The 26,637-nt window shown below is 49.3% G+C and overlaps 1 protein-coding gene and 1 pseudogene across 2 annotated transcripts; one reads left to right on the plus strand and one right to left on the minus strand.

Moving 5' to 3' along the window:
- The first annotated feature begins 6,688 nt into the window (after positions 1-6,688).
- On the plus strand, positions 6,689-8,940 carry LOC308230617 (interferon-induced protein with tetratricopeptide repeats 2-like; annotated as a pseudogene). The gene is made up of 4 exons: positions 6,689-6,693; positions 6,776-6,942; positions 7,032-7,096; positions 7,550-8,940. The product of its transcript is annotated as an interferon-induced protein with tetratricopeptide repeats 2-like (transcript).
- A 1,547-nt stretch (positions 8,941-10,487) lies between these two features.
- Positions 10,488-17,987, minus strand: RACGAP1 (Rac GTPase activating protein 1; the record flags this gene model as incomplete). Its single annotated transcript, XM_080635346.1, has 16 exons — positions 10,488-10,563; positions 10,863-10,971; positions 11,233-11,368; positions 12,061-12,193; positions 12,384-12,489; positions 12,840-13,038; positions 13,273-13,368; positions 13,712-13,876; positions 14,503-14,633; positions 14,780-14,897; positions 15,032-15,109; positions 15,846-15,899; positions 16,114-16,183; positions 16,417-16,553; positions 16,878-17,080; positions 17,903-17,987. 16 exons carry the CDS (start codon positions 17,985-17,987, stop codon positions 10,488-10,490), a joined length of 1,896 nt encoding a protein of 631 aa, XP_080491472.1.
- Positions 17,988-26,637: the final 8,650 nt, after the last annotated feature.

A 26,637-nucleotide genomic window follows, 5' to 3' on the forward strand; every position in this document is an offset into this window, starting at 1 on the left:
GGGCTGAGCTGCTGGGAGCTCTTTGGGAATGGTGTCTGGGATCAGAGATGGTGGGGCCAAAGTCCCTGCTGGGGTCATCCATGGGCCTCATTCAGAGCCTGTAGGGCAAGATATTGGAGGACTTCAGAGCCTTAGAGAGAGGGGGTTGAAGGACTCGAGAAGTACCCACGTGAGGAGCAGCAGCGTGAGACTGAAATGTCAACTCCAAGCCCATCAATCGAAACAGGATCACAAGGACTGAACTGAACCACTCGAAAGCCTGGGCACGTTTAAGAGCTCACTTGAGGTCTGTCTTTTCAAGTGTCTTTATAGCACCTAAAGCACAACTCAGGGCACTGAGCAGGCTCTTGGTGCCAAAAATAAACCACTTGGAAAGCCCTGACAGCCTCGCCAGGGCTGCAGGTACTTTGAACTGAAAAAGGAAGAGGCTCATAGGAAGAGAAAGGCCCTGTGGGCTACCTGGGTGCCTCGTGACCCTGGAGAAAACTTTGGTCAAGCAATGGGCAATGGAAACAAAGCCAGTGTCCCCCATGGTTGTGCCAAGTTGTGCTCCCACATGTGGGCTATGAAGATGCTATGAACAGCGTGGGTATCACGTTGAATTCAACATCTATTTGAAGCCACTAAAACAGCTCGTGGAATGGCAGCAGCAGATGTACAGAGCACCACGTCTTCAGCACACACCAGTGACAGATGTTGGCTGAGATAGGTCCTGGGTGAGAGCAAGAGGATGAAGCAGAAGCAAAGCTTTCACCTCTGTCACTTTGCTTCCTGAAAGCTGATGGAGGAAGCACCAGAACGAGGGAGCGCTGTTGGAGTTTGTTTTCTCCTTCTAGAGGGCTCTGCATGGTTTTGTTCTCTCCACCTCTTGCCCAGATGCCCTGAATGTCTATAATGAACATCCGTGCCTTTCTAGCTTGGGTTTTAGCTTATAGCATTGAGATCTCTTCTCTTCTCACTACTCTTTAAGCCCAGGCAAAGCACCTGAACATTCCACTGGGGAAGATCTTGCCTGCTCTCCCAGCTGCTGTCAGCTGGTCCAAGTGTACCATGATTACTGTGCAGGAAACAGGTTCATCCTTCAATATCTATATTACTTTAATGACCACGTTGTCAACTGGTCCAAGTGTACCATGATCTGTGCAGGAAACAGATTCATCCTTCGATATCTATATTACTTTAATGACCACGTTGTCTGAATCACTCACTGCCTGTTCTTCTTTCTTTCTACACATTACGCTGCGTTGCCATTGCTCCGGCTCCTCTTCTTTTCCTATTGCTCTCTGAGAGTTTGGCTCAGAGCATGTTACTGCTGCAATCTTATCTCAATCTTAAGACCACAGTTTCTTATTACCTCTATGGCACGATAGTGGCACCACGTGCCCTAGGAACAGCAGTTGGCTGCTGGAATCAGAGGATCTGATTTTCTCTCATGCTCTGGTTTTCCCTAGTTAACATCCCTGCAAGCCCCACAGATCCTCTTTTACCCTTTCCTGTGGTCTGGAACTGGGATGCACCCTTTTGCCAGTCAGGGTTATTTGCCACCTCCTTCAGCAAGCACAATACAGAAGGCTGCAGAGTTAAGCAACAGGTACTACATGCAGCATAAATAAGAGCCACTTTCATCTTATATTGCCTGTGCCCACAAGGCAGCTCTGCACTAGCCTGTCTTAGGAGATGGCTCAAAGGCTACAGCCCCTTGTGGGGCAGGAGCTGGCTCAAAATGGAGAGTTAACAGCTCTCTGCATCCCAGCTCCTCTGCGTGCTTACAGCAGGGGCTTTGCTGCCAAGCTGCCTGCGCTAGATCAGGCCCTGGTGCGCTGGAGCTTCCCAGCCTGGCTAAGCAGCAAACGCGCTGCACTTATCACCGCATCAGAGCAGTTGGAAGACAGTTGAGTGTCTCTCTCAGTGCTGATAGAAGGGAAGGCTTTGCTCTTGGAGATAAGAAGCCCTCCCTGAGGAGCCAGGGATGTTCGTTGGTATCAGGGTGTCTTCCAGCCCGTTGCAGACATACCGTTTGTACGTGCGAGATGGAGAGGCGGTCACGTAGCCAACAGCCAGCGAGAGCTGTGTTTTTGAGGTCAGTTAACTGAACCCTTCACTATCATCTATTTTCTTTGCCCTAGAATTACTCTTCTCCTGTTGATCAAGCCTTGGCAGTGACCTCGTTGGTTCACCACGCTATAAACAGTCAAATCCTCATATTTGCAGAGATAGATTCATTCAGAAGAGATGGATGTGTTGGGAAGGTGTTTTAGCTGAAGATGTTGAAATGCTCAACAGCTCTTCTTCTCCATCCTCTGTGTGTGCTTGAGAAGCTGCCCAGCTCCTGCAGCAGGTTATAGAGGACATAGTTTCATAAGCAGCCCCTGTCTGGGTTGGGGAGAACCAAGGGTGTCTGGAGGAGGTACTCATTGCCATTCCCAGATAGAGCTCCCTGCATCATCCCATGGCAGCAAAGCTGGTCTCTGGTGCTTACATTGTGTGATGCTCCTGTATCACTAAAGCAGAACGTCTGTACCACCTTTATCCACTGCAATTCAATAGATCTCATTTGCAGTACCAGGTAATTGGGGTGGGTGTAAGAGTCAGGGCATGCACGGAGAGGTTGTGTGCTGCTGTACGTTCACTTCATGGTTGGACTCGATGATCTTAAAGGTCTTTTCCAACCTGGCTGATTCTATGATTCAAAGCCTTTGCAAACAAGGAGGTCAAACATTTTTGGCAAGGCAGAGGCTGTTTGACACAAAGGTGCACTCAGCCTCTCAGGATATGTTCTATGGGAAAAAACCCTGCCTTTTCCATTTGAAACTTGCTGCCTGGCCATCTCCTTGGGCCCTTTGTGTCTCAATTGTGAAGGGCGAATGCCCTCCACAGGCTGCTCACGCTCCCTAAGTCCGGGTCTGTTTTCCCTCCCTGTTTACACCCAAAGGAAAACACCACATTTCCCAATGGAACTCATGGCATCCAAATAAGGATGAATAAAACATAAGCCATGGGGAAGGGGGTGCCAAAGCGTGGCTGCTGGTCCACAGCCTGGCCGGAGCATGGCCACGCACACATCCTGCCTCGTGTCTTGCAGCTCATCGGTGGGAATCCTCTGCCATCTGCTGGTGCAGATCACTGAAGGTCTGTTAGAAGCGATTGCTTTATACTAGAAGGGTAGGAGGAAAGAGGCATCTTTGAAGCACGTAAGTGCTTGCCTAGGATAAACGTTACCTGCTTCGATCCAGTGCAGTCCTCCAGCTCCTGAGGAGATGGAGCCCACCGGCTTCTGCCAGCACAGCTCTTGGCTGGGGATTCATACACTTAGTGGTAGGACAAGGGGTGATGGGTTCAGACTGGAACAGGGGAAGCTCAGGTTGGAGATAAGGGAGAAGCTCTTCCCTGTGAGGGTGGTGGGACACTGGAATGGGTTGAATGGAGAAGCTGTGGCTGCCCCATCCCTGGCAGTGTCCAAGGCCAGGTGGGATGGGGCTTGGAGCAAGCTGCTCTAGTGGAAGGTGGCCCTGCCCATAGCAGGGGTTGGAGCTGGGTGAGCTTTAAGGCCCTTTCCAATCCAAACCATTCTATGTTTCTGTGACCCAACACCTCTGCGCGAGTACAGACACACTGGGAAAACTCTCCTTCTGCCACCTTCTTTCCCTGGAGGAGTTGTGCACATCCACAAGCAGAACCACAGGTAGCACAGCCTGGAATAGTGGAATCAATACGACCTGAAAAGGTGCCACCAAAACAGAAACCACTTTTTTGCTACCTGTCTTTTCACTCATAGAAGCCTTGCCTGGACTTCAGTGCCCACAAAGAGCTTGGATGCACTTAACAAGAGAAATCTTGAGCCAAGACTCAGACTTTGCCAGGGAAATCCTGCGGCTGCATCTCTATTTATCCTTAGTTCTGGCCTTTGCTGCTCAGCTGAAGCTCCTTGAAATGCCCTAGCCCAGTTCCAGGCTTTCCCACTTCACGTTGCAGACCACGTCAGGGCTTCAGAGCCCCTCCATCATGTCCAAGGAGAATCAGGTTAAGAGCCTGGACTTTTCTTCTTCCTTTTCTTGCTTGATAAAGGACTCGGAGCCTGGCTGCATTTCCTCATCAGCTCATTTGGTCTCATTTGTTGCTGCAAACCACATCTCTGCTCCTAGATTACCCCAAGTACAATAGCTATTACAAAGGAAGATGAAAACCAGGGCTCGTACGCTTGCCCAGTAACAGCAGCAGACTGCTGGGGGAAATGGAACAGACTCGAGAAGTGGAAAAGCAGCTTCATTTCCAAGGCACATTTGGGGTTAGAGCACCAGGCTGGTGCAAGCCCTTTCATTCCTGAATAGGGAGCAGAGGAACTTGCTGACAGATAGGTGCTTTTCCCAGCTAGGAAACGTCTGGGCTGATAAACCAGGATTTCCTTTCCATCAGCTCAGAGAACTCGATCAATCAGTGCTATTTGATGTAACAGAACTGGTTTGGAGCCAAGCAGTGGGTTTGAGCTGTCTCCGAAGCATTTTACTTCTTAGCATCTTATTGCAGCTCTTTTGCTTTTCCTTCCCCCCATTTCTCTCTCCCAGCACCAAGCCTTGCCTGCACTTCCCCTTTGGCTGTGTCATGAGGAGTGTTCTCATTCGCTGTTATTTTTGATCTCCATCCAGGCTTTGTATGATATTAATAGCAATGCCATCAAACCAGAATCTTCCTCAAACCAGTCCTAATGTTAGCAGGAGAAAGAGCCAAAAAGCATTGCTGAGGCCTGAGCGATTTGAGCTCTGAATTCCTCCTCCATTCTGCCAGCACTGCCCATAGCCCAGCTCAGCCCCTGCCCCAGGGAGTGAAAGCATCTCTCTGTCTGCCTGTCTACCTGCCCTCCAACACACACAGCCCCATCCTGACCATGCCAGACAATGGAGAAGCAGCTTGAGCAAGTCAAAGCATGCAGAAAGATGCTTACGTGAGGATCCAAGAATAAGAACTCATTCATAGTCTAATTCATGCCTCAGCCTAATCAAGATCAATCAATTTACTCTCGCAAGACACCATTTGCAGCACTGTGAGCAGTGCTGGTGTCCTCAACATAAGGACATAGAGCTGTTGGAGCAAGTCCAGAGGAGGCCACGAGGATGAGCAGGGGCTGGAGCAGCTCCCATACGGAGCCAGGCTGAGAACATTGGGGCTGGAGAAGAGGAGCTGTGTGGAGACCCCAGAGCAGCTTCCAGTGCCTGAAGGAGTTACAAGGATGCTGGAGAGGGACCTGCATCAGGGACTGGAGCGATGGGACAAGGGGTGATGGGTTCAGACTGAAACAGGGGAAGTTCAGGTGGGAGATAAGGAAGAAGCTCTTCCCTGTGAGGGTGCTGAGGCGCTGGCACAGGGTGCCCCGAGAAGCTGTGGCTGCCCCATCCCTGGCAGTGTTCAAGGCCAGGCTGGACAACATTAGTACAAGACATTCCTGCCCATGGGAGGGAGGTTGGAACTAGATTATCTTAAGGTCCTTTCCACCCTTAAGTATTATGTGATTCTATAATCCCTTACTGCTCAACCTCTTCCAGCAGTGCTAACAGCCAATATCCAAATTATTCCATTTCTAGTAAAGGTTGTCAGTAATAAAAATCCAACAAATACACCAGACAAAAGTACGTATCCCAATCCTTTAATGGCAAATTCACCCTCCTTCCTTTGCTGCAGTGACTCATCCACATCCTGAGGGGAGAAAGCAATGTTGATGGGTTTTGTTTCTTCTTTGCTAGGAAGAATATGATTATAGGCTTGGTGGTTTCTTCATTTGTGCTTTACTGCCTACTTGGGGCTATTTGATTCATTTTTAATCTATTTTCTACTGGTCTCTATACTTGAATCTTTCTTCATAAAGCTGCAATTCCATGTTACAGAAGACACACTGTGTGTCCTCTGTGGATCCAGTGTTTTACCTGGGTTGTTTTATGTTACCTCTAAGACTGGTTCAAACCGTGTTCATCAATGATCAGCAATGGATCACCAATGAGTTGCTAATATCCCAACACTGACCCTCCCTCCGCACAACCTGCTCAAGCAAGTACATGGGCTTTATCCCAGGCACAGCCGTTGTACCTCAGTTGTACAAACCCATGCCAATCCAATACCTCAAAATCTAGTGAGGAAGAAGGACCTTGTCTCTAGGGAGTTACAGCTAAACAAACTACTGCAAAGTTCCAGGCAGGCTGGGACAGATCCAGACAAAACCAGCCCAACAAGCCCAGTGCCAAGGTCTGAGAGCCAGTTAGAGCCTTTCAACAATGATGGCAACGCCATATTTACACTTGGTCACCCAGAATCTTCTATCACCTTAACCCTGTTACTTCTTAAAAGCTTTAATGTTAACAAAGCCAGTTGCAGTGGGAAGAAGGTCGCCAGGGGTGAGTTGAGATCCTGCTGCTCTGAATGGGTCTTCATTCTCCTTTATCCAGATCCCAGTCCCATTCTGGGGGACTAGTAGCTTCTAGACAGGGAAATCAGGATATTGCCTTTTCTGGTTTAAGATTTTTCTTTCAGTTTTATTTCTTCCAAGTCAAATGGCTTCATCAGACCCTGCCCAGAAAACAATACTCTCTATTTAAGGGTCTGTTAGCAAGTTACACACTCAGTGCTACCCTGCGCATCTGCTGCAGTGTGGAAGAGATCCAGCCCAAGCCATCACTCCCTAAGGGTGCCATCCACAGCCAGCATGAGGTAAGTGCACAGCTCCCATTCTTGTAGCAGCTCCAGAGAGTGGCTTTGTGTTGACTATGCTCTGGAAAAGGTCCTTGTTCAGAACCACAGGATGGTTAAGGTCAGAAGGGACCACTGGAGGTTACACCTTGACCAAGCCTCTTCTCAAGCAGGGCCACCTAAGAGCAGGTTGCCCACGACCACATCCAAACAGCTTTTGAATATCTCCAAGGATGGAGACTCCATCACCCCCCTGGGCAAGCTGTGCTGGTACTCTATCATTCTCACAACTAAGAGACAAAGAGGTTCCCAATAAAGCTTCCTGAGTTTCAGTTTGTGCCCGCTGCTTCTTGTCCCAGGCACTGGGCACCACCAATAAAAAGCCTGGCTCTGCCTTCTTTGCACCTTCCCTTCAGGTTTTTATGTATGTTTCTAAGATGCCTCTGAGCTTTCTCTTCTCTAGGCAGAAGAGTCCCAGCTCTTTCAGCCTTTCCTCAGATAAGAGATGCTCTAGTCCAACATCTTCATGGCTCTGTGTTGGGCTTTCCCTGCTGAGCCATCTCTTGATGCACCACTCATATGAAGGCACAGCCCCTATTTCTTTCTTTCTCATGGGGAACAGAGAAGTTTTCATTGTGTGGTTTTGGCTGGCTCTACTCTTCCTGTTTCTTGAAGTCCATCTTAGGGCCTTTGTATTGGGTAAGAGCAGCAGCCCTGGCTTCAGGCACTGGTAACGCCCCTTTGGAGAACAAGAAGCCAGGAAGCCTCCCAGATGGCTCCCTGAAAATGGGTTGATTGGAACAAAGATTTACAGGATTTTTAGTAGGTTGAGGGGGGAGAGCCCCATCCTCCACCTCTCCCTCCTTTTTGCTTCAAGTACAGCTAGGAGCTGCTTTGTGCTCTGTGTGGGTACCACAGGACACCACATGCTGCCTATTCCTAACTCACATTTTCCTTTCTGCAGCAAGGAAGACCTGAAGGAGAAGTTGGATGCCTTTCAATGCCATTTCACCTGGCATTTGAGTATAGAAGGCCACATTGATATTAGCCATGTCATGCAGAAGCTGGCTGTTGAAATCAAGTACACACCCCATCAAAACCAGGCAGCGCTTTTGGGGCTGCAGGCATACCTGTACCAGCTGAAGGATCAGAACAGAGAAGCTCCGCAAAGCCTTAAAGATGCTGAAGAGTACTAGGGGCAAGATGAGCAGCAGGCATCTGCTGCTGGTTCTTTGGTTATATATGGGAATTACGCTTGGATGCGCTACCTTCAGGCCTCTTACCAGGAGGGTGAAAGCTATCTGGAACAAGTTCAGCACCTCTGCACAACTCCTTTAGATGCACGGCTGATCCCATACATCCAGGCCCAGAAAGGCTGGTCCCTCCTGGCTATCAGAGCCCAGAATGGGGAACAGGCAAGAGAGTGCTTTGAAGTGGCATTGACACTTGAACTAGAGAACAGGAACTTCCATCCTGGGCTCGGAATGGCTCTTTATTCCTCCTGGAATTACTTCTGGTATCCTGATATTTCAAAGGAAGCTAGAATCCAACTGGAAAGAACTGTTCTTGAGCACCCAAATAACTACAGAGCCAAAAATGTATTTAGCCATGCTACTTGATCAAGAGGATACAGAAAGATCAATTAGCTTGATGGAAGAAAACATAGAGAAAAGTTGTGATCCTGATGTCCTCAAGGCTTCATCTTCCTTTTGGCTGAAAAGAAATGCCACAGAGAAGGCAATTAAGATATTACAGCAAGCCCTAGAGCAGAATCCAGGTTACCACCTTCTCTACCAAGCCCTGGCCAAGTGCTTTAAGATACAGTGGCTTAATGCAAATAATGAAGACAAGAATAACATATTAGAAGCAGCCATCAAGGACCTCAACCAAATTCTTCAGGAACATCCAGACCTCGTGTTTGTAAAGCTGCAATTAGCAGAGTTCTATGGCGCAAAAGACCCAGCACAGGAAGAGAAGATCTACAGGGAGCTGCAGGAAAGAAAGGACACCCTGAGCCTCAAAAGCCTTCAAGCCCTTAGTCTCTACTGGGGAAACTTCTTCCTCTACAAAAAGAAGCTACTTGATGAACCAAAAGCAAAGTTTATGGATGGTTACCGGATCCCCATGGCAACAGCAATGAGGAGGAAGTGCGCCCAGAAGCTGATCCAGCTGGCTCAGTACTACCACGGTGAGGCTGCTGCTGCTATTCACCGCTTCATCAAAGACACCGGCCACACTTGCCTGCAGAACTTTCTGCAGCCAAGCTAGAGTGATGGCAGGAGCCCCAGCCTGGGCAAAGCAGGGAATCCTTTCTGCAAAGCTAGAAGGCATCCAGGGCTGCTCTTACCAAGAGCAGGTCCATCACCCCATGTAGATACAAGGGTTCCATTGGCATCTCAGCCCATCCCATGCTTTGTCCATAAATACAGACCCACCCATAGATAACTAACTGCCCCAAATTTACACACCAGGCCCCCAGTCCTGCTTCTCTGAGAGGAGAGAATGGAAACAAGGGTTAAGAATTTGGCCCATGGGGGCTGAGCACAATCCTTGGCAGGTACAGACCTGGTTCACCCCCTTGGAGTTGCTGTAGATCAGAACTTAGGGGAGAGTGAGAAGTGCCTTCCATTATCAGAAATCTCATTGGCAGCAAATAAGAAGGTGGCTTCATCCATAAGGTCATTAACTGCTGAGGGGCGCTTGATGGGGTGAAGCACCTGCATACAAGGCAGAGAGATAGTCCCTGGCCTGTCCTATTGCTTTAAATACAAACGTAGCAAGACCTAGCTGCTGCTTAAGGAGCGTATAGTTGTGATTATATTGGCATGAATCCTCTGAAACATGTGTGTGCTTGCCTCTGCCTGAACGTACAAACAGGAGCTTTGCTTTCTTGCACTGGTAAAACTCTATAGCACAAGTAACAAGCATTAGCCAGAGTACAGAACCACAGGTCACACAGATCATTATTTACTTAACTGAACAAGTCATGACAGTTTTCCAGAGCTCAATAAAAACAGTCTCTTTATAAGCTTCTGTATGCGTTCCATAAATCTTTTCACACAGCACTGTGCAAGGCCACATATCCCAGTTTGGGAAAGCAGGGACTCCCAAAAGCAAGGATGCTCTTAACCTACCCTCAGACCCCTCACCAGTATGAGCAGCACTAGTCATTCATTTAGACTACCCTGGAATCTTTGGGGTTTGCATCTACAGACAGTTTTCACCTTGTAAATGCAGCACCAGGAAACATTTCTTTAGTAAAGTCACAGCCCCTCTGGCAGTTAAACAGAGCATCCTTTGCTCACTAGACAAAGGCAACAGTGCCATCCTCAGGATTAAAGACTGCATGACCACAGCCCAAGTCATGAATTAGACTTGGGTGCTGCTGGAAAGACTGGATTTCCAGAAATCAGCATCACTGCTGTGTGAAGAGTAGCTTTAAAAACCAAAATTGAGCTTTAAAAACCAAACAGCAAATCCCAACAAGCTCACAAGCCTCATACAACTGTTCCACTCCATATGGGTACGAGACTGGATGCTACTGAAAAGTGTCAGCGAGTTCCTCTAGCATTTTTTTATTAATACTCTGAACAAATCCTGATATTACTTTCTTCACCAATACTAAATTCAGCACAGCATTAGATAATAAAAATACATTGCACAATAAAATCCCATTAAAAGTCTCAGTTAAGCTGGAAGCTAAATGGAAAGAGATCTTATTACATAAGCTGCCAATGGCCGCGGAGAGGACTTGTGTTTCTACTGGTGCATACTGGTGTGCAAATGCTAGGACAACACTACCTCCCAGGTCCACTTCATTTCAGCATAGGAGAAGCAAAGAAGTTACCCTGATGCCCAAGCTGGGTTGTTGACTTGCCTTTGCTCCCAAATCTAGGTCAAGAGAAGTAGAAAAATATCAGGCTTGCATTTGGGATATAGAGGTCTAATGTATTCCCTTCCCCAGGGGTCTTTCAGCCAACTCGCACCCATCTCCCACACAAAGCATTGCTCTCCCTACCATAAGGGTCCATCAATGAAACCATCATGCAGCTTGCACTGTTACTACAGCACTCAGGAAGTGAGTTAACTTAGCAAATCCAGGCTGCTCCCAGAACAGGTTCCAAAAGTCTAGTTTTAGTACTCCACCTGCAGTGAACCCAACATCTCCATAACACCCCACTGGCACTTACCTGGGGGTAGTTTTGCTGAAGGTAGAGCGGACCCTCTGGGACAGGGAGCTGGACGATGGAGTCTTGGAGAGCTGGTGCTCCGGAGTAGTGAGGGGCCCAAGTATGCTCACTGCCAAAAAAGAGGCAGTGAAGTGAGCAACATGGGGACAGCTGAAGTGTTCATTGCCATGCAAGGAACATTAGACATTCCCTAGCATCTGCCAAAAACAATACACAAAGCTAGTGTTTTCCTGGCATGTTTTTCTTCCCTCTTCCTCCATGAAGCATGCTGGAATGCTTCAGAATCTCAAGCAGCTCTGACTGAGGGGCATTACTTTTTACAACAGCAGTTGCACAGCCAGTAAGTAGTAAAGCAGAACTCAGGGGTTACCTTTAACTTCTGGTGTCTGTGGTGTGGAGTAGGCATTGACATTCTCAATTACATGTGCTGGGTCAATATTTTCTTGCTCCACCATCATCAGCTGGCTCCAGTAGTCCATAGGCAGCAGTAGAAGTCGCTCCACTACCTACAGAGAGACCCGTGAGTAGTATCATGGAATCACAGAATCAGCCAGGTTGGAAAAGTCCTCTAAGATCATCAAGTCCAACCATTACCCCAACACTGCCAAGTCCACCACTAACCCATGCACTGAGGGCCTCGGCTACACAGTTTGGGAACACTCCCAGGGACTGCGACTCCAGCCCTGCCCTGGGCAGCCTGTTCCAATGCCTGAGCATCCTTTGGGGAAGGAATTGTTCAGCTCCATCTAAACCTCCCCGGTGCAGCTTAAGGCCTTTTCCTCTTGTCCCACTCCTTGCTCCTTGCGAGCAGAGACTGACCCCCATCTCACTACATCCTTCTGTCAGGCAGTTGTAGAGCAAGATAAGGTCCCCTCTGAGCTTTCTCCTCTCCAGACTAAACTCCTCCCCATCTCCCAAACCTTCAGTTATTCCTCATCACACTTGTGCTCCGGGCTCTTCCCCAGCTCCATTGCCCTTCTCTGGACCCCGCCAAGCACCTCAATGTTTCTCTTGTAACAAGAGACACAGAACTGGTGCAGCCTCACCAGTGCCAAGTACAGCAGGATGATGTTACAGACCAGCACACAGCTTTGACACACTGACACTAGACCAGCATCATCTCAGCTCCCTCCAGCAATTCATTTGAATCTGTTAAAGGGGATACCTTCACCCCAAGCAGGTTCTTCTGCTCACCCACCTTAGGTTGTCGCTTAGTGTCCTGCAGGAGCATCAGAGGGTCAGGATCAGGTACAGCATGGGCAACTATTGTGGGGCCAAAAACTTTGGCCAAGTTGGCAATGTCCATTTTAGTCTCTGGGCTCTGAGCCACCCTACATTAAAAACAATAAGAGGATGTAGCTTCTCCCCTTCACTTACCATACAACTCCCCCATCCCACATCCACTGCAGCCTCTGAATAAGCATTTTTTTCCAGGACGAAGACTTTATGCTCACAAGCAATAACAAGAAGGCATCAGTGGCAACATCCCCCTTTCAGAACTACCAGTCCATTTGGACATACCTCTGCAGGTGGATCATGAGGAAAGCCAGGGTGTCCCTATTGGCCTGAGGAAGCTCACCAACTGCTTGGTACATAGCAGCAACACTGTTGTCCTCATCTGAAATTTCTATGGGAAAAAACCCAAAATGTTTAGGCATCAGAAGGTGGTCCCAGAGGCACAGCTGCAATATTGCCCTCACAGCAATAGCTAGCCTGAGAAACATGGAAGCCAGAAACTTTACATTTACTGCCACTGCAGTAAACTGGTATCCTGCCCAAGTAGCAGAACTTGTTTCCTTTCTCTTCCAGATGAGTAGAGCAGAAGAGATATCTTCCAAGCATATTGCACATCATCAACACAGCTGCAAGCATGAGAGCTCCACAAAGCCCTGGGGTCTCTCAGTTGACACAAGAGCTAAACCTGTGACCATCAAGCCTAGGAAAAGATTTGGAGATGTCATTTAGCAGCTTCCTTACCTGCAGCTTCCATAAAAGTCTTATTTAACCGGAACGTGAGAAGAGGTTCTTTCAGGCTGCGCAGAAAGTCCTTGAGAAGGCCACAGATAGCATGGATGTCATCCACTTTGCTCAGCAAAGGAACATTTTTTGCTCTAAGAAACTTCTCTTTCAATTCCCTCACTGTCTTGTCACAGCCAGATACCCGGTAAAGGCCTGTCTGTAACAGAAAGCATTGCTTAGAGGCAGAGTGTCAAGTGCACATATAAAACTGACATCTTTCTGCTCCCACTTGCTCTCCACACCTGAGCATTCTCCACAGCCACTGCTGTTCATCCAGTCACTCACTGACCAGCACTATGCACACCATGAATAAGAGATATTCAGGTTCATTTGTCTCCCTAACACCACAACCCATTTCAATAGCACCTTTTCACACCTCATTTTCTTTTACCTCATGCAGCCCTCGCTGCTCGATCTCATTAACACAGTGCACTATGATGGAAGGGATCATTGGAGGAGTAGAAGGGACAAAGTCCATCAAGGTCCCCTAAAAGGCAAAAGGAAAAATAAAGGAATACTCAGTCTTCAGACATGGAAAATACTTTCTCAGGGATTCATAGCAAGATCTAAAGTACATCCATCAGCACAACGCTGCAGGATTGCCTGCCCAGAGCTGCCATATTCCCAACTCCACACCCTTCTAACACAGCATCCCTACCAGTTGGAAGCTCTACATTGCTTCCAACACAAATGATTTTCCTAACGTAGATCACGCACCTCTAAGCAACAGGAGCTCTTCTGTAGAAGGCAGATTTGTTAGAGCCTAAGAGCATTCCTCCTCTAATCAAATATAAGCCCATTTGCGTTGGCAGCTCACCCAGCAGACTCACCTCTCCAATTCTAACAGGAGTGCCTGTCAAGGTGGGGATGCAGGGAAGAGGACAGCGGTCCCGACACTCTGGGTGAGCGACCACACGGCAGTCTCTGCACTTCAGAGAGATTTTTCCAAATTTCACTCTCTTTCCACACGGAACACATGATTCTGGCTTGATAACCTAATGATTCAGAACATACAGATGGGAAGAGATTAGTGCAATGTAGTCACTCAGCAGGACTTTCCCATGTGAAGACAGGCTAAGGAAGTTCAGGCTGTTCAGCCTGGAGAAGCTGCGTGGAGACCCCAGAGCAGCTTCCAGCATCTGAACGGGGCTACAAGGATGCTGGGGAGGGACTCTGTCAGGGACTGTAGTGATAGGACAAGGGGTGATGGGTTCAAACTGAAAACGGGAAGTTCAGGTTGGAGATAAGGAAGAAGTTCTTCCCTGTGAGGGTGCTGAGGCACTGGCACAGGGTGCCCATGGAAGCTGTGGCTGCCCTGTCCCTGACAGTGTTCAGAGTCAGGTTGGACGGGGCTTGGAGCAACCTGCTCTAGTGGAAGATGTCCCTGCTCATGGCAGGGGGTTGGAACTGGATGAGCTTTAAGCTCCCTTCCAACACAAACCATTCTACAATTCTATGATTCTCTGACTTAGCATAACCATATAGGATAACATAATCCCTAATCCAATGCAGGTACTGACACAATATTGACTTGGATAGCCTCTTACCAAGAACTTGATATCACACCCATTTCAAAGTGGAAGGAGATGCTTTTCCAAGTTCTTCCTGCCTGTACACCTACCGTCTTTGAAACAAAGTCGTGCAGCCTCACTCCTCCATTGTTCTGCGGGGTGCCAGAGCCATCGGTCTCCGGTTTGGATTCCAGCTGCTTACTGCCTATGCTTGACTCGCTGCTCCAAGGCTGCAAAGGACCTGAAAGACAGAAGAGTGTTGACACCCTATCCCCCTTTGCTTTAAAAGCAAGTGTGCATCATAAACCAGAAGCAGCTACCTAGGTTCTAGGAGGCCTACTAAGTAGTTGCTTCAGGACTTTGGACAAATGGAGACATGACACCTACCACTCTTCCTCCGATTTTTCAGATTATAAGGCACAGTCTGGATAGTAGAAACAGCTTCAATTGGGCCACCATCACTGGGGACCATGAGAGTTGTCTTTGCTACTATGGATTCATTTCCCTGTGATGAAAAATAAGCTATTAGTAATACAATACTGACAGAACATGGGATGTTCTAGTTTGTTGGCCCTAGAAACAGGTATTGCACCATGTAATTACTGGAAGTGCACACAAACCCAACAGGGACCAGCATACCTGGTCCACCGTGGAGCCAATTGATCTGGTTTTCTTCTGAGGACATGGTGGGCCTTCAATGAACTGCCTGGAAGACCGCTGAAAAGATACAGTATGCTTTTGACTATGAAGCAGTTCTGTTCTTAACACAGTGTTATATCAGCCGAGTATAACTAGAAAGACTAAACAACCATCTGCACATGCCACAGAAGTGTTAAGTTCTTCCACAGTACCTGTTCTTCATGGCAACTTCAAGGTTGCCATGAAATATAATGAGGCTTCAATATATTGCTCTTTCTAGCAATTCTCCTACCCCGCTTTGTAATCCAATTCAGAAAAGAGAAAAAGGAGGAGAAGAAAACCAAACCTCAGACCATACACACAAAAAAAGGGCAACTAAGCAAGTCCCAGACTGTTCTCAACCCTGCTAGTGATGATTTCAGGCTGCCTTTTTCCACCTGTGCCTTCTGCATGCTAATAGCAGACCAGAAAAAGCACAAGCTCCTTTACAAAATAGAAAACTATTAACTTTCTACATGATTTTCCCCTAATCTGGAAGCTGTTAGTAGTCTTCCAGTGCTTTCTTACAAACCCTAGGCCATAACAGAACAGATATGCAGAACTCCAGTTGTTTTCAGTAGACAAACATCACAATTAACTTTCAACCTAAATCCACAGCACAGTTCTGAAGTATAGGAGCAGCACATCCATCTGAAGTTTGACTGTGATTAGTAGCTCAGACATCATTATAGGTGGCTGTGAGATGACAGATGGTGCCATTGTGTCAGCTAAGGCTAACAATGGAATCTATTTGAAGGGGAAGAATTGAACATACCCGCTTCTCCCTCCTTTTCAGTCTGACAGCTTTCACCACAGAGGAATCCCAGTCCTGTGGGAAATACACAGCACTGGTTAGCTCAGTGTAAATACCCTACAGGCTCTGGCCAGGACTTTATTAAGTTTTAGCCAACAGCACATCAGAGCAACGCAAACCAGCTCTACCAGTTTAACACCACAGTAATTTAAACACAAGGGGTCTCCAGAGATTAACCCACCCCCCCGAGGTTTTACAGTGGAGGAAGACTTTAGAACATTTACATTACCAGTGACTCATCAGTCTTGTCAAAGCTGATATCTGACAGAAATGAGCCAGATTCATCTATTGTAGACAGCCTAAAAATAATAATAAGTAAAAAAAAAAAAAGAAAATTAGTAGAAACTTGTATCAGTTTGGCTTTCAGTCAGCCCTGGTTCCAGAACAATGCTACTGACTCAGAGGAGCTGTATTTCAAACTGGAATAGAAGTAAAACCCTACTGATAGGGTGCAGTATGTGTCACAGAGCTACACGGCTGGTTGGATATTCAGCATTTGATACTTGCTCAGACAAAATGCTCTTTTGCCTACCTTTTGTTGCCTGAAACCCCAGTAGAAACCTGTTGCTTGTTAAGAAAGGCAAGGGCAGACTTCTGCTCTTCACTGAGCTGAATACTCCCAGATGCATCACACATGAGCAGCTCTCGAATCAGTTGTATTTGCCGCTCCTGTAAAGGTAGATCATATCAGAAGCTGCCACAGGATGAACTGTGTTTAATTACTGTAGGAACCCATCTGAAGTGTTTGAGATGCCATATATATGCCCTCAGAACTTGTGTCAATAGACTCTACTGGCTGCAAAGCCCCTGCTCCAACAGGTAACAGCAGCGGGTCACCTTTTTCCAGACCAAAGCAATAGACAACCTTTTTCCCAGGGAGGAATAAAACCAGTAATCCTGAGTGCCAGCCCTTATTTTTAATAGATCAATGTAGTTCCATCACCTTGTCTCCAACACTCTACAAAGGTAACTGGTAATAAAGGAATTACTCACCAGCTTTTCACAGTCTGTTTCAGCTTTTTGCCTCCGTTTGATCTCCACATCCACTTGGTTGCGAGCGTGTTTCAGCTTCACATCCAAAGCACTACGTTCAGCTTCAGTTTTCATGAGGAGGTCTTTGTACCTGACAAGCTCATGCTCTGTTTCCTGCCATTTTCTCCTATACTCTTCAAAGTTCTTTGCTAACTGAATGAACTCTGGAGAGAAAACACAGGTATTTTCAGCTACCCAGGCAAACAAGGGAGATGCAGCAGCCCTCTTCACTGACAGCAGGTATCTAGTAACACAACCTGCTCCCAGCTGAAGAGTGGAGCAGCCAGCCTTTTGGCAAACCCACCTACATCAGTGATGTTCATGAGATCCTGCAGTTTTTCAAACTAAAGTCCTTCATGTTAGCATCACCCAGAAAAGCTAGGGCATAAGACTCTGTGTGGATGAAGTCAGCTTGCTTGAATGTTAGGCTAAGAAAGCTGGGGCTGTTCAGCCTGGAGAAGAGGAGCTGCATGGAGACCTCAGAGCAGCTGCCAGTGTCTGAAGGGGGCTACAAGGATGCTGGAGAGGGACCTTCATCAGGGACTGAAGCGACAGGACAAGGGGTAATGGGTTTAAATTGAAACAGGGGAAGTTCAGGTTAGATATAAGGAAGTTCTTCCCTGTGAGGGTGCTGAGACACTGGCATAGGGTGCCCATGGAAGCTGTGGCTGCCCCGTCCCTGCAGCATTCAAGGCCAGGTTGGATGGGGCTTGGAGCAGGCTGCTCTAGTGGAAGGTGCCCCTGCCCATGGCAGGGTTGGAACTGAATGATCTTAAGCTCCCTTCCAACCCAAACCAGTCTATGATCCTACAAAGTGGCCCTGCCACAAGCTCAGCATGCGACTTCATATTTCTTAACAATGAAAATCCCCTCAAATCTCACTGCCTGTAGCAGTCTTATTACCCGTAACACCATCCATCAACTGATTCTTCAATAACAGCAAATGATGTCTGTTTGCACAACCCCCTTTCAGAAGCAGAACTTACTGTATTCATTTCCCTCACTCAAAACTTCAGCCTGGCGCTCAAACTGGTTGCACAGAGTCCGTAAGTTCAGCATCACAGTCTCCATCTTCCTGCAAGAAACCAGAGCTTAACCAACAGCCCAGCCCTTTCTTCCCACCTCCAAGAAGTAAACATGGTACCAGACCAAAGAAAAGAGAATCACTTTAGAATTAGGTTATTTTTTAGGCGAGTTTTAGAAGCTAAGTTATTTGACAGAGACAAATGCAGCTAAAGCCTCCTGTAGGGAATGAAGACCCTCACCCCTCCCCTTTACAGACAGCAGAGCCACAGAGGCAGTAGATCTCTTCACCTTATTGCTTCAAATACTCTCCAGAACACTACAGAGGCTCAGAAGCCAAGGCAAGCTGAGGGCTCTCAAATCACCCTCCTTCTGGAAGGCTGCAGAGCACAGCTCATGCCCTGTCTACAAATAACTTTGTACTATATAGGCCACTAAAAATGTGCAAGTTTTCAGAGTAAGATAAAAATAGGAGCAGCATTCTCAGGGATTTTAATACAGTTTTAAATTTAGCAGCCTTTGAAATTACAGCTCCTACCACAAATAGCTGCTCACATTCAGACAGTCAGCACATTTCCCTCAAACATTAGCAACAATGGCATAAACAGAAGCAACGAAGAGGAAAGTCTCCAACTCAGCAACACCGAAATTACTTTGCTAATGCAATAACTTGCTGGGGCACACAGGGCAGCCTGGACTAACAAGTTATCACCAGCAGCAGATACAGACATAGGTGTCAGGAGGGAGAACACTCCAGCTAAAGGAGCCACTATGGAAAGCTCTCAATACCCGATGCGCAGTCACAGACACGAAGATATCTCGGGGGTTTCGAAGTTACCTGATCTACAACGTGTGGAAAAGCTCTCTGCCGAAGGGCCCTGCTCTGCTCCTTGCAGCCGGCTTCAGTCACTACAAAGGGCACTTCTAGTTTCGTGCCTTAATTACCAGCACCACGATCATTGCAGCCCAACTCAATGGCAGAGGCCGGGGAAGGCGCAGGAACACGGTAAAGCCCTCAAAACCGCGACCGGAGGCAGCGAGGGAAAACGAGGCAACCGCCGCCGGGCCCGGCCCGCCCAAGGGGCCGGCCCGCGCTGGGCCAGGACGGCGGCTCCGCTCCGCCGACGGGGACCCGAGGCCTGGGCGAGGACCCGGTGCCGGGGACCCGAGGCCTAAGTGAGGGACGGGACCCGGTGCCGGGGTCCCGCCGCGTCCCCTCAGCCGCTCTCCCGCACACTCACCTGGGCCGCCGACCCGGCGCGAGCTCCAGCTCCAACGGCCGTGCCCAACCGCCCCGCACTTGGGTTTGAATCCCCGCTGCCAGCCAATCCCAGCGTGCTCCCCACCCAACCGGGCCTCTCATTGGCTCTGCTCATTGAGAGGCTGAAGCCAAGCCGGCGCCATGTCTACTAAGGGCGGGTCTGTCCGCTGCACACCCGGCGCGAAGGCGGGAGGGCGGCCCGAGGGTAGCGGGATGAAGCCGCCCGGGCGCCATCTTTAGTGTTGGCAGCTGCCTCCACCCCGCGTTGCTTAACAACAGAGCCGCTGAGGCCTAGGCCCGCACGGAACCGAGGGCTGCGGCTTCTCTGAGGGCCCAAACGCAGCCATTAGCACCAGAGGGGCTGTTTTGGGGAGAAAAAGCTGTTCTGAGGCAGGATCCAGGTGTGACTTTGAGGCACATGGGCACGGGTGGGCCTGAGCCCCTCACGCAGTGGCTGTGGAGAGCGCCGGTGCTGGATGCAACCCGCGGCTGGTTCAGAGCACCGGTACTTCCCAGGGAGGCTGTTTCTTAGGTGTTATCTCTTGAGACAAATGATGCCTCAACTCATTTTTGCCTTTAAAACATCGATTTGAGTAAAAGCTGTTGATCCCTCCTGCGTGCCAAAGGCAAAACCCCATTTCAAGCCATCCGCAGACATTCAACGTGCAAAGCCATAAAACCCAATACTTACAAGCGAAATCACATAATCATAAACTAAGAATGCGACCGAATCTTTTAAATCTGAACCAAAACAGTGGGTAATGAACGAATGGATATTAGCCATTAGAAAGCGGAACTAAACGCTTCCAATTGCGAAGTGGGAAAGGGAGTTTGTAAAGCAGATTGCTCTCCAGCACCCAGCTGCTTTGTCAGAGCTGCTTTATGTAGGTTATAAAGCCTGCTTTAACTTAATTAATAATAATTAATTCATAATAGATCGGAAAAAGCCTCAAGGCCTTTTAAAAAGTAAACATCAGCGAGGCTTCCTTGGGGAAGATAATCAAGATTATCTATGTCTTATAGCGGAGCTGAGGCCCAGGAGGGACACAACTCATCCTCGGAGTCAACGGCGGAGCAAGAGGAAGGACCCGACCTTGATACTTGACCACAAAATCATCCAAAAGCCCAATTTGCCCCAGTTTGGAAAGCAAGTTGGAAGCTGACAGCGACACTTGGCTCTACCAAGAGCCTCCTGTGCCTGCGCATCCCATCGCGGCATCCCTTGTATCCCATTTCTGAGGGGGTTCAACTGTTCCAGTGCCAGCCCTGGGGCCTCCTGCAGCTCCTGCCTGTGGTTAAATCCTCCCAGCTAAGGTGTCTCTATTGGCAGATCGTATTTAGAGGCAGGGAAGTTGGTTTAGTGCCATTCTCGAGGGTTAAGGAGGCTTTTGCTCGTGAGCAGATTCTCTTCTCTTTTACATTGTCACCCGCAATCTCATGCCGATAAAAAGGCACATTATTGCAGATTATTGCCCCCATGGTGCTTGTAGTGAGTTACCGCTTAGGCACCGGGTTTCTCTGCTAATCAAATGAGATTTTTTTCCATATGTATTCAGTGATCATAGTACCAAATCCTCCCCTGAAAGACGATGCTCCAAGCGCATCAGGAACTGAGGAGCTCAAGAAAGCATCTCAGAACCCCCCTTTCCCTGCTGATCTGATGTGGACACGGAAAACGGGCCATGTCCTGAATCACACCCCACACACCCCACTTGCTTGATCCCAGTCCCTTAAAGCTTTGCGGAGTCTTCCTTGCCTGATGCATGAGGAGAGCAGAGAGGTCAAAAGCACCTTGCGTATCGTCACGGTTTAGCTTTATTTCAAGGGACAAGGGAAGGCAGAAGGATGGAAGAGCCTCTCCAGGAGCTGCTTTATTGCAAAGTAATTATATTCTCTTTTGTTTGTGGCAGGGAGAGGGGGGGGAGAAGCCTTGAAATGTCTCATCTGGGAAGCCGTTAATAGGATTTATGCTAATTTGATGATTCCGGCGATTACTGGCGGAAGCACTTCACAGTTTTCAGGCAGCAGAAATCCTCCTCCAGCCCCCCCTGCTCTCTCCCCCCCTTTGGGCTTTAGCCCATTCGCCTCCTCCAGCCACTGGCGATTCGAGCCCACGATGCAACCGGGATTGTTGCCTATGAGGATGCCAATGGTGGCCCTGGGCCTCATCGTTTGGGGCAGAACGCAAAGAAATCTGCCCCAGTGCCACATTGAGCAGCCCTGCAATAACAAAACCTTTCCCTCCCAGCCTCATTCACCAGTGGAGCTCCTCAAACACCGATCTCTCTGCCCAGCTCCTGCGGAATGAAGTCCAGAATTGCAAACCCATTTGTGCAGCTTTGTGCTCCGGGGAAACCTTTATTAAGTTCCTTTTAATCTGAGAGCAGTTAGAGCGTGATGGTCTTCCTGAACCAAAAAGCATTCCAAGAAGCAGAAAAGAAGGGGAAAAAGGAAGCAGAACGAGAAACTCCAAGGCAGCAACCTTTCTCCAGGGGAAGAAAAGATGCTCTTGGGTGCATTTCTCTTGATGCCCGTTACTACAGCATGGGTTTCACAAAGGAATGATTCCATAGCATGAGCAGGGAGGGCAGCACAGGTTTAGCTGGGCATTTTGGGAATGAACTTCCAATTCCTGCTGGCTGGGCCAAGCCACAGGCCGGCAGATGGCATCGCACTAACGTGCTGGGTGGGAGCTGCGGGGCCTCAGTCCTGCTCATCGCTGCGGAATACTGCTCAGTGCATCACAGAATCACAGGAGCAAGCAGGCTGGAAAAGACTTGAGAGCATCAGGTTAAGGTCATCACCATTCCCCAGCCCTGCCAAGGCCACCGCTAACCCATGGCACTGAGGCCTTGTCTCCACGGTGTGTGAACACTTGCAGGGCCGGTACTCCCAGCCCTGCCCTGGGCAGCCTGTTCCAATGCCTGAGCACCCTCTGGGGCAGGAATTGTTCCTCAGCTCCATCTAAACCTGCCCTGGTGCAGCTTGAGGCTGGTTCCTCTTGTCCTATCCCTTGTTCCTTGGGAGCAGAGCCCAGCCTCCTCCTGGCTCCATCCTCCTGTCAGACCAGAGGTCTGCAAGGAGGGGGCCAAAGGAGCCGTGTTTGCACCATCACTCTGAAGGATGAACCAGGTTTATCTGTGGTCTCCTGCCTGTGTGCCGGGGTGAAGATGGGCTCAGCCAAACCTGTCTGCAGTGACATGCAGCCCATCGCCTCTGCTCCTCGCAGTGAAACAGTGCATTAATATCAGCAGAGAAGCCACGGCCTTATCCTGAACTCATTAAAAAACAATGGGAGTCTCTATTGCCTTCATCTGGCTTTTAATGAATGACCTCTTGTCGCCGGGAGCTGCGTGCAGTGACAAAGGACCTTTGTGGGCTGATATTTATGATTTCATTTAAGCTAGGGAGTAAGCTAAGGGAGAGGGCTGGGAAATAAGGGCTGAGATGATGTTTCCTGCTTTAAACTCAAGGGATCTTTATCTAGTTTTTTATATTAATACACTTGTCATCTCTTAAATATTTGAGCTGTGAATGCTCCCCCGCTGGAAGGACACACAGGTCACACTCTGTGCCGTGGCAGGGCATGAGTCCAGCTCTCCCAAGCCCCACACATTCCTCTGGGCTCTAACACTGTGGAGGGAGCAAGGTTTTGCTTTCCTTAGTGCCCCCCCAATGCACCCACACCAGCACACCGAGCCCTGCTGTGAGAGCCCATTGCTTGTGGGGGGCCTGGCTCAGCGCAAGCACCGCGTCCGAGCATCCCTCCCCGCACCAGTAACTTGCCAACACTGATAAATGTTTGCCTTTTCCTTCGGCAGGCCTCGGCGGCGGATTAAGCAGCTGGGAGCCTGGAGTGAGAGCGTGTCCCCTCTCCTTTGCCATGCAAAGAGAGAAAATTAATCTTCCAGCTTCCTCTGATATTTGGGCTGAATTACAAGCTGCGAGTGGAGATAAAGCACGGGCGAAAGGAAGGGACAGGTACAGCGAGAGCAGGGCTGCCTGGCACAGGCCTTTGTCCATGCAGATAACGGCTCTCCTCCCTGTGTCATGCATAATTCACCAGCATCTCCCTCCGTCCTGGTCATCCTCTCTGCTTTCATCGCTCCTCTTCTACAGAAACTGGGAGCCTCCTTGTCCAAGTGAGCTTGTGCGTGTTGGCTGCGTGTGTGGGTGCAGAAGCACACGTGTGTGGGGAGCAAGCATGGATCCAGACACACAGGAGCAATGGGCAAATCTTCTAATGGTTGGACTTGATGGTTTTAAAGGTCTTTTCCAACCTTGATTCCATGATTCCATGAAATCTCAGCTGCAGCGTAGCTCTGTGCAGGTTTGCCCTGGGGCATAGGTAAGAGGACGTTGTCCCCTGACAGCTCCACGGTACAACACTGGGGGATGGGCCACCAGTGTCCTGAACGCAGCCTAGTAGCACCCAACAGCAACCCAGCTAAACCAAACCAGCACATCACCAGCAAGGCCCAGGGTGTGATTTCGTATGCTGATCACACTGCAGCTTCCCTAACCCCACTATCTCCCTAAATCCCTCTGATGTTATAGTTGGCTAGAGGTTACATCCTTCGGGATACCAACCCCAGCACGAACAGACACCAACTGCATTTTATTTCGTCCATCATCCGGCAGCTTCTTGACAGAACTGTGCCACACAGAATAGAAAAGCCATGGAGGTTTTCCATAGCCACCAAGAGCTTCTTTCCCAGCCCAAAGCAGAACTAACCCTGGTCACTCACAGCCAAAGAATGAACACAGACACCTGCTTAATTATTGTGCTTTGTAAATGAAAGCAGAGCTGTGAGTTTAATAACCAGTGCTTGGGAGTAACTGGGGCGATTATTGTGTGGCCCAGGGGGAAAATTGCAGCTTGTTATCTCCAGGGAGTAGCATTAGGATCCAGCGGATAATCAGGACGTTATTTGTTGCACTTCAGATGACATTTCTTATGGATTTAGAAGCGATAGGGATCAAACCGTGTTGTTAGAGCCATCCCCCAAACTGGGGAATCCAGAGCCCTGTAAGCTATATAGCATCTGAAGCTGCCCAGGACAGCTGCTCTTCCAGCAGGACAGCACAAATAACAGACATACATGCACGTTTGAGCTCAAACACTTCCAGATCTGAGCGTCACTCATCTCTTTCTGAATTTGATCTTCTCATAAGAGAGATAACGCTCAGGATGCTGCAGGAGAGGATGCGAAGAGGGGATATCAGCTCTACCAGATGCTGCCAACCAGATCTATACTCAGAAATAAGGTTGCTTGAGACCTTCTGTGTCTCCCTCTGCACCCCAATCAATAGTCTCTTCCTGTTCTCTTGCCTACAGCAGCCCTGATATGTGAGGCTCAGTCAGGAGCAACACTCACATCTGCTGCTGCACGGTCCTGGGGAGACCATCAGCGCCGGGCATCCTTGTGCATGCTGTGATTGCTCCCCATCCCATGGCTGAGCAGCTCCCATCAGCGTTGTGCTCTCCATAAGACCATTGTGCACCATCAGGCAGCAGCTTCCAGCTCCTGGAGGGTTTCTGAGCCAGGGGAGCCACTTCCAGCAAACCCAGACGTGGTGGGGGAGCGCGATGCAGCACAGCTCCCAGTGATGCCTCCCAAACACCAGCCCTTCTCTTGGACCCCACACTGCGCTCATCCAGCCTGGCTGCAGGGCTGGAAAGAGGATTTTTAGCAAGGCTAAGCCCACTGGTGCTCTCTCTTCTGCAGGTTTGCTGCACAGGATTGTCCCCGCATCCTGGTTTAGGCTCTGCTCGTGGGGACACAGCAACACCTCAGCACCCACGTGATGCTAGGGAAAAGGATCCTGCCAGGGCCCAGAGAGCACTGAGCCAAGGCAGGCTCCGCTATCGATCCCAAATCAATGACAATTCAAGGCCTGGAAGTGACAGAGCCTTTCCTTAGTCCTCGATTCCCCGCCAAGTCTGGGCATGGTGAGGAGGGAGCTCGCTCAGAGGCAGTAATCCAAAGCGGGAGCAGAGATGGGGAGAGCCGCTCTTGCAGCAGGTGGGTTGTTAAACAAATTGGACATATACCCAGACAAAAGGCACCGAGGAAGGAGATCTGGCGGGACCGGACCTTTATCTCCAGCACGGTGGCTGCCAAATCTCTGTGCAATGTTTATCAAGGGCGAGCGGGCAGGAGAATTGGCAGTCAATGCATAAAGGGAGGAATTCAAGCCACTGCCATCCTTATCTCCCAGGCAAGGGGAGGGTGGACGGGAGCTGCGAGCCAGCCCAGGGCAACTGAGTTGGAAACTGTTTGTGAATTTAACAAGTCCAAACTTTATTTGCTCAGCTGATGGGGAGCAGAGCAGGAGCACCACGGAGGGCAAACAGCACATCCGCATCCTCCACTGCCAGAGCTGCACACGCTGCCTCCAAGCAGGCGTTTCGACTGGAGAAGTCCCTCACATCACTGGTAAGCATTGCATGGCAAAGCATGGTGAGGGGCCAGTGGTCTTACAAGCCCAGTTAAATTCACTTTCAAACCAGAGGACTTTAGGAGCTGCTACACTCCCTCTCCTCATTTTGCCCAGCACTGAAACAAGGGCAAAGGATGCTCTGCCCTCACATCTTCCACAGTCACAGCCACAACTGCCCAGTGAAGAGCAAACACTGCTTGGCACTTTGCAGCCACCCTCTGAATATCCCTCAGGAGACACAGGCAGGAGAACCACAGGGGAAGGGATGGATGCGACCTCGCTATCTGCAGTGCTCCGAGCCTGCTGAGGGTGGTTGCAGTGAGTGGTCCCCGGGGAGGGCAGCTCCGGAGCTGCGGATGGCGGGTGAAGGGCTGCCTCGTCTCCACAATCCCCTGGGAATCCCCAGCTCTCACATAACATGCTGGTAATTAACTCGCTTTATTGGCTTTGCTTCTGCTGAGATTGCACGTTCAAGATGGGCTCCATCTGCTCCTTGCATGGGCTCGGCTGCCAAGGGAGGGTGGCATTTATAATGAGAGAAACGTGTCATTCTGTGAGAGGGGACAATGACAAGGCCGTGTCAGCAGCCCTCTGGCAATGGCTACAGGTCTGCCCTTTCACCACACACCAAACTCGTGCCCATCAGCCTCCTCCCACAGGCACCCAGCAGCACCAGACTCAGTTCCACAGTGGCCACCGCAGCCACCATCTTCATTAATGCGTTTGAGGGGATTTGCTTCTCTGTTTAATGTCTCTTCAAGGCAAATGACAGCACAAGAAGCCAAGTGGGACCTCAGTTTTGGAGCCGCTGGGCTGCTGTTTGCCAGGCGGCTGCTGGGAAGGAGATGCGCTGATCTATACACCTGAAGCTTCCCGTGCTGTATCCCCTCCCCACACAACACAATTCCTCCTGGAGAAATGGGACACAAACACCAAGGGGTAGCAACACCAGGGTAACACCCAGCTACAGCCCTTCCCAGGCAGGTTCCCCCT

This window comes from Psittacula echo (genome assembly GCF_963264785.1).
Source record: "Psittacula echo genome assembly, chromosome: 27".
Lineage (NCBI taxonomy): Eukaryota > Metazoa > Chordata > Aves > Psittaciformes > Psittacidae > Psittacula > Psittacula echo.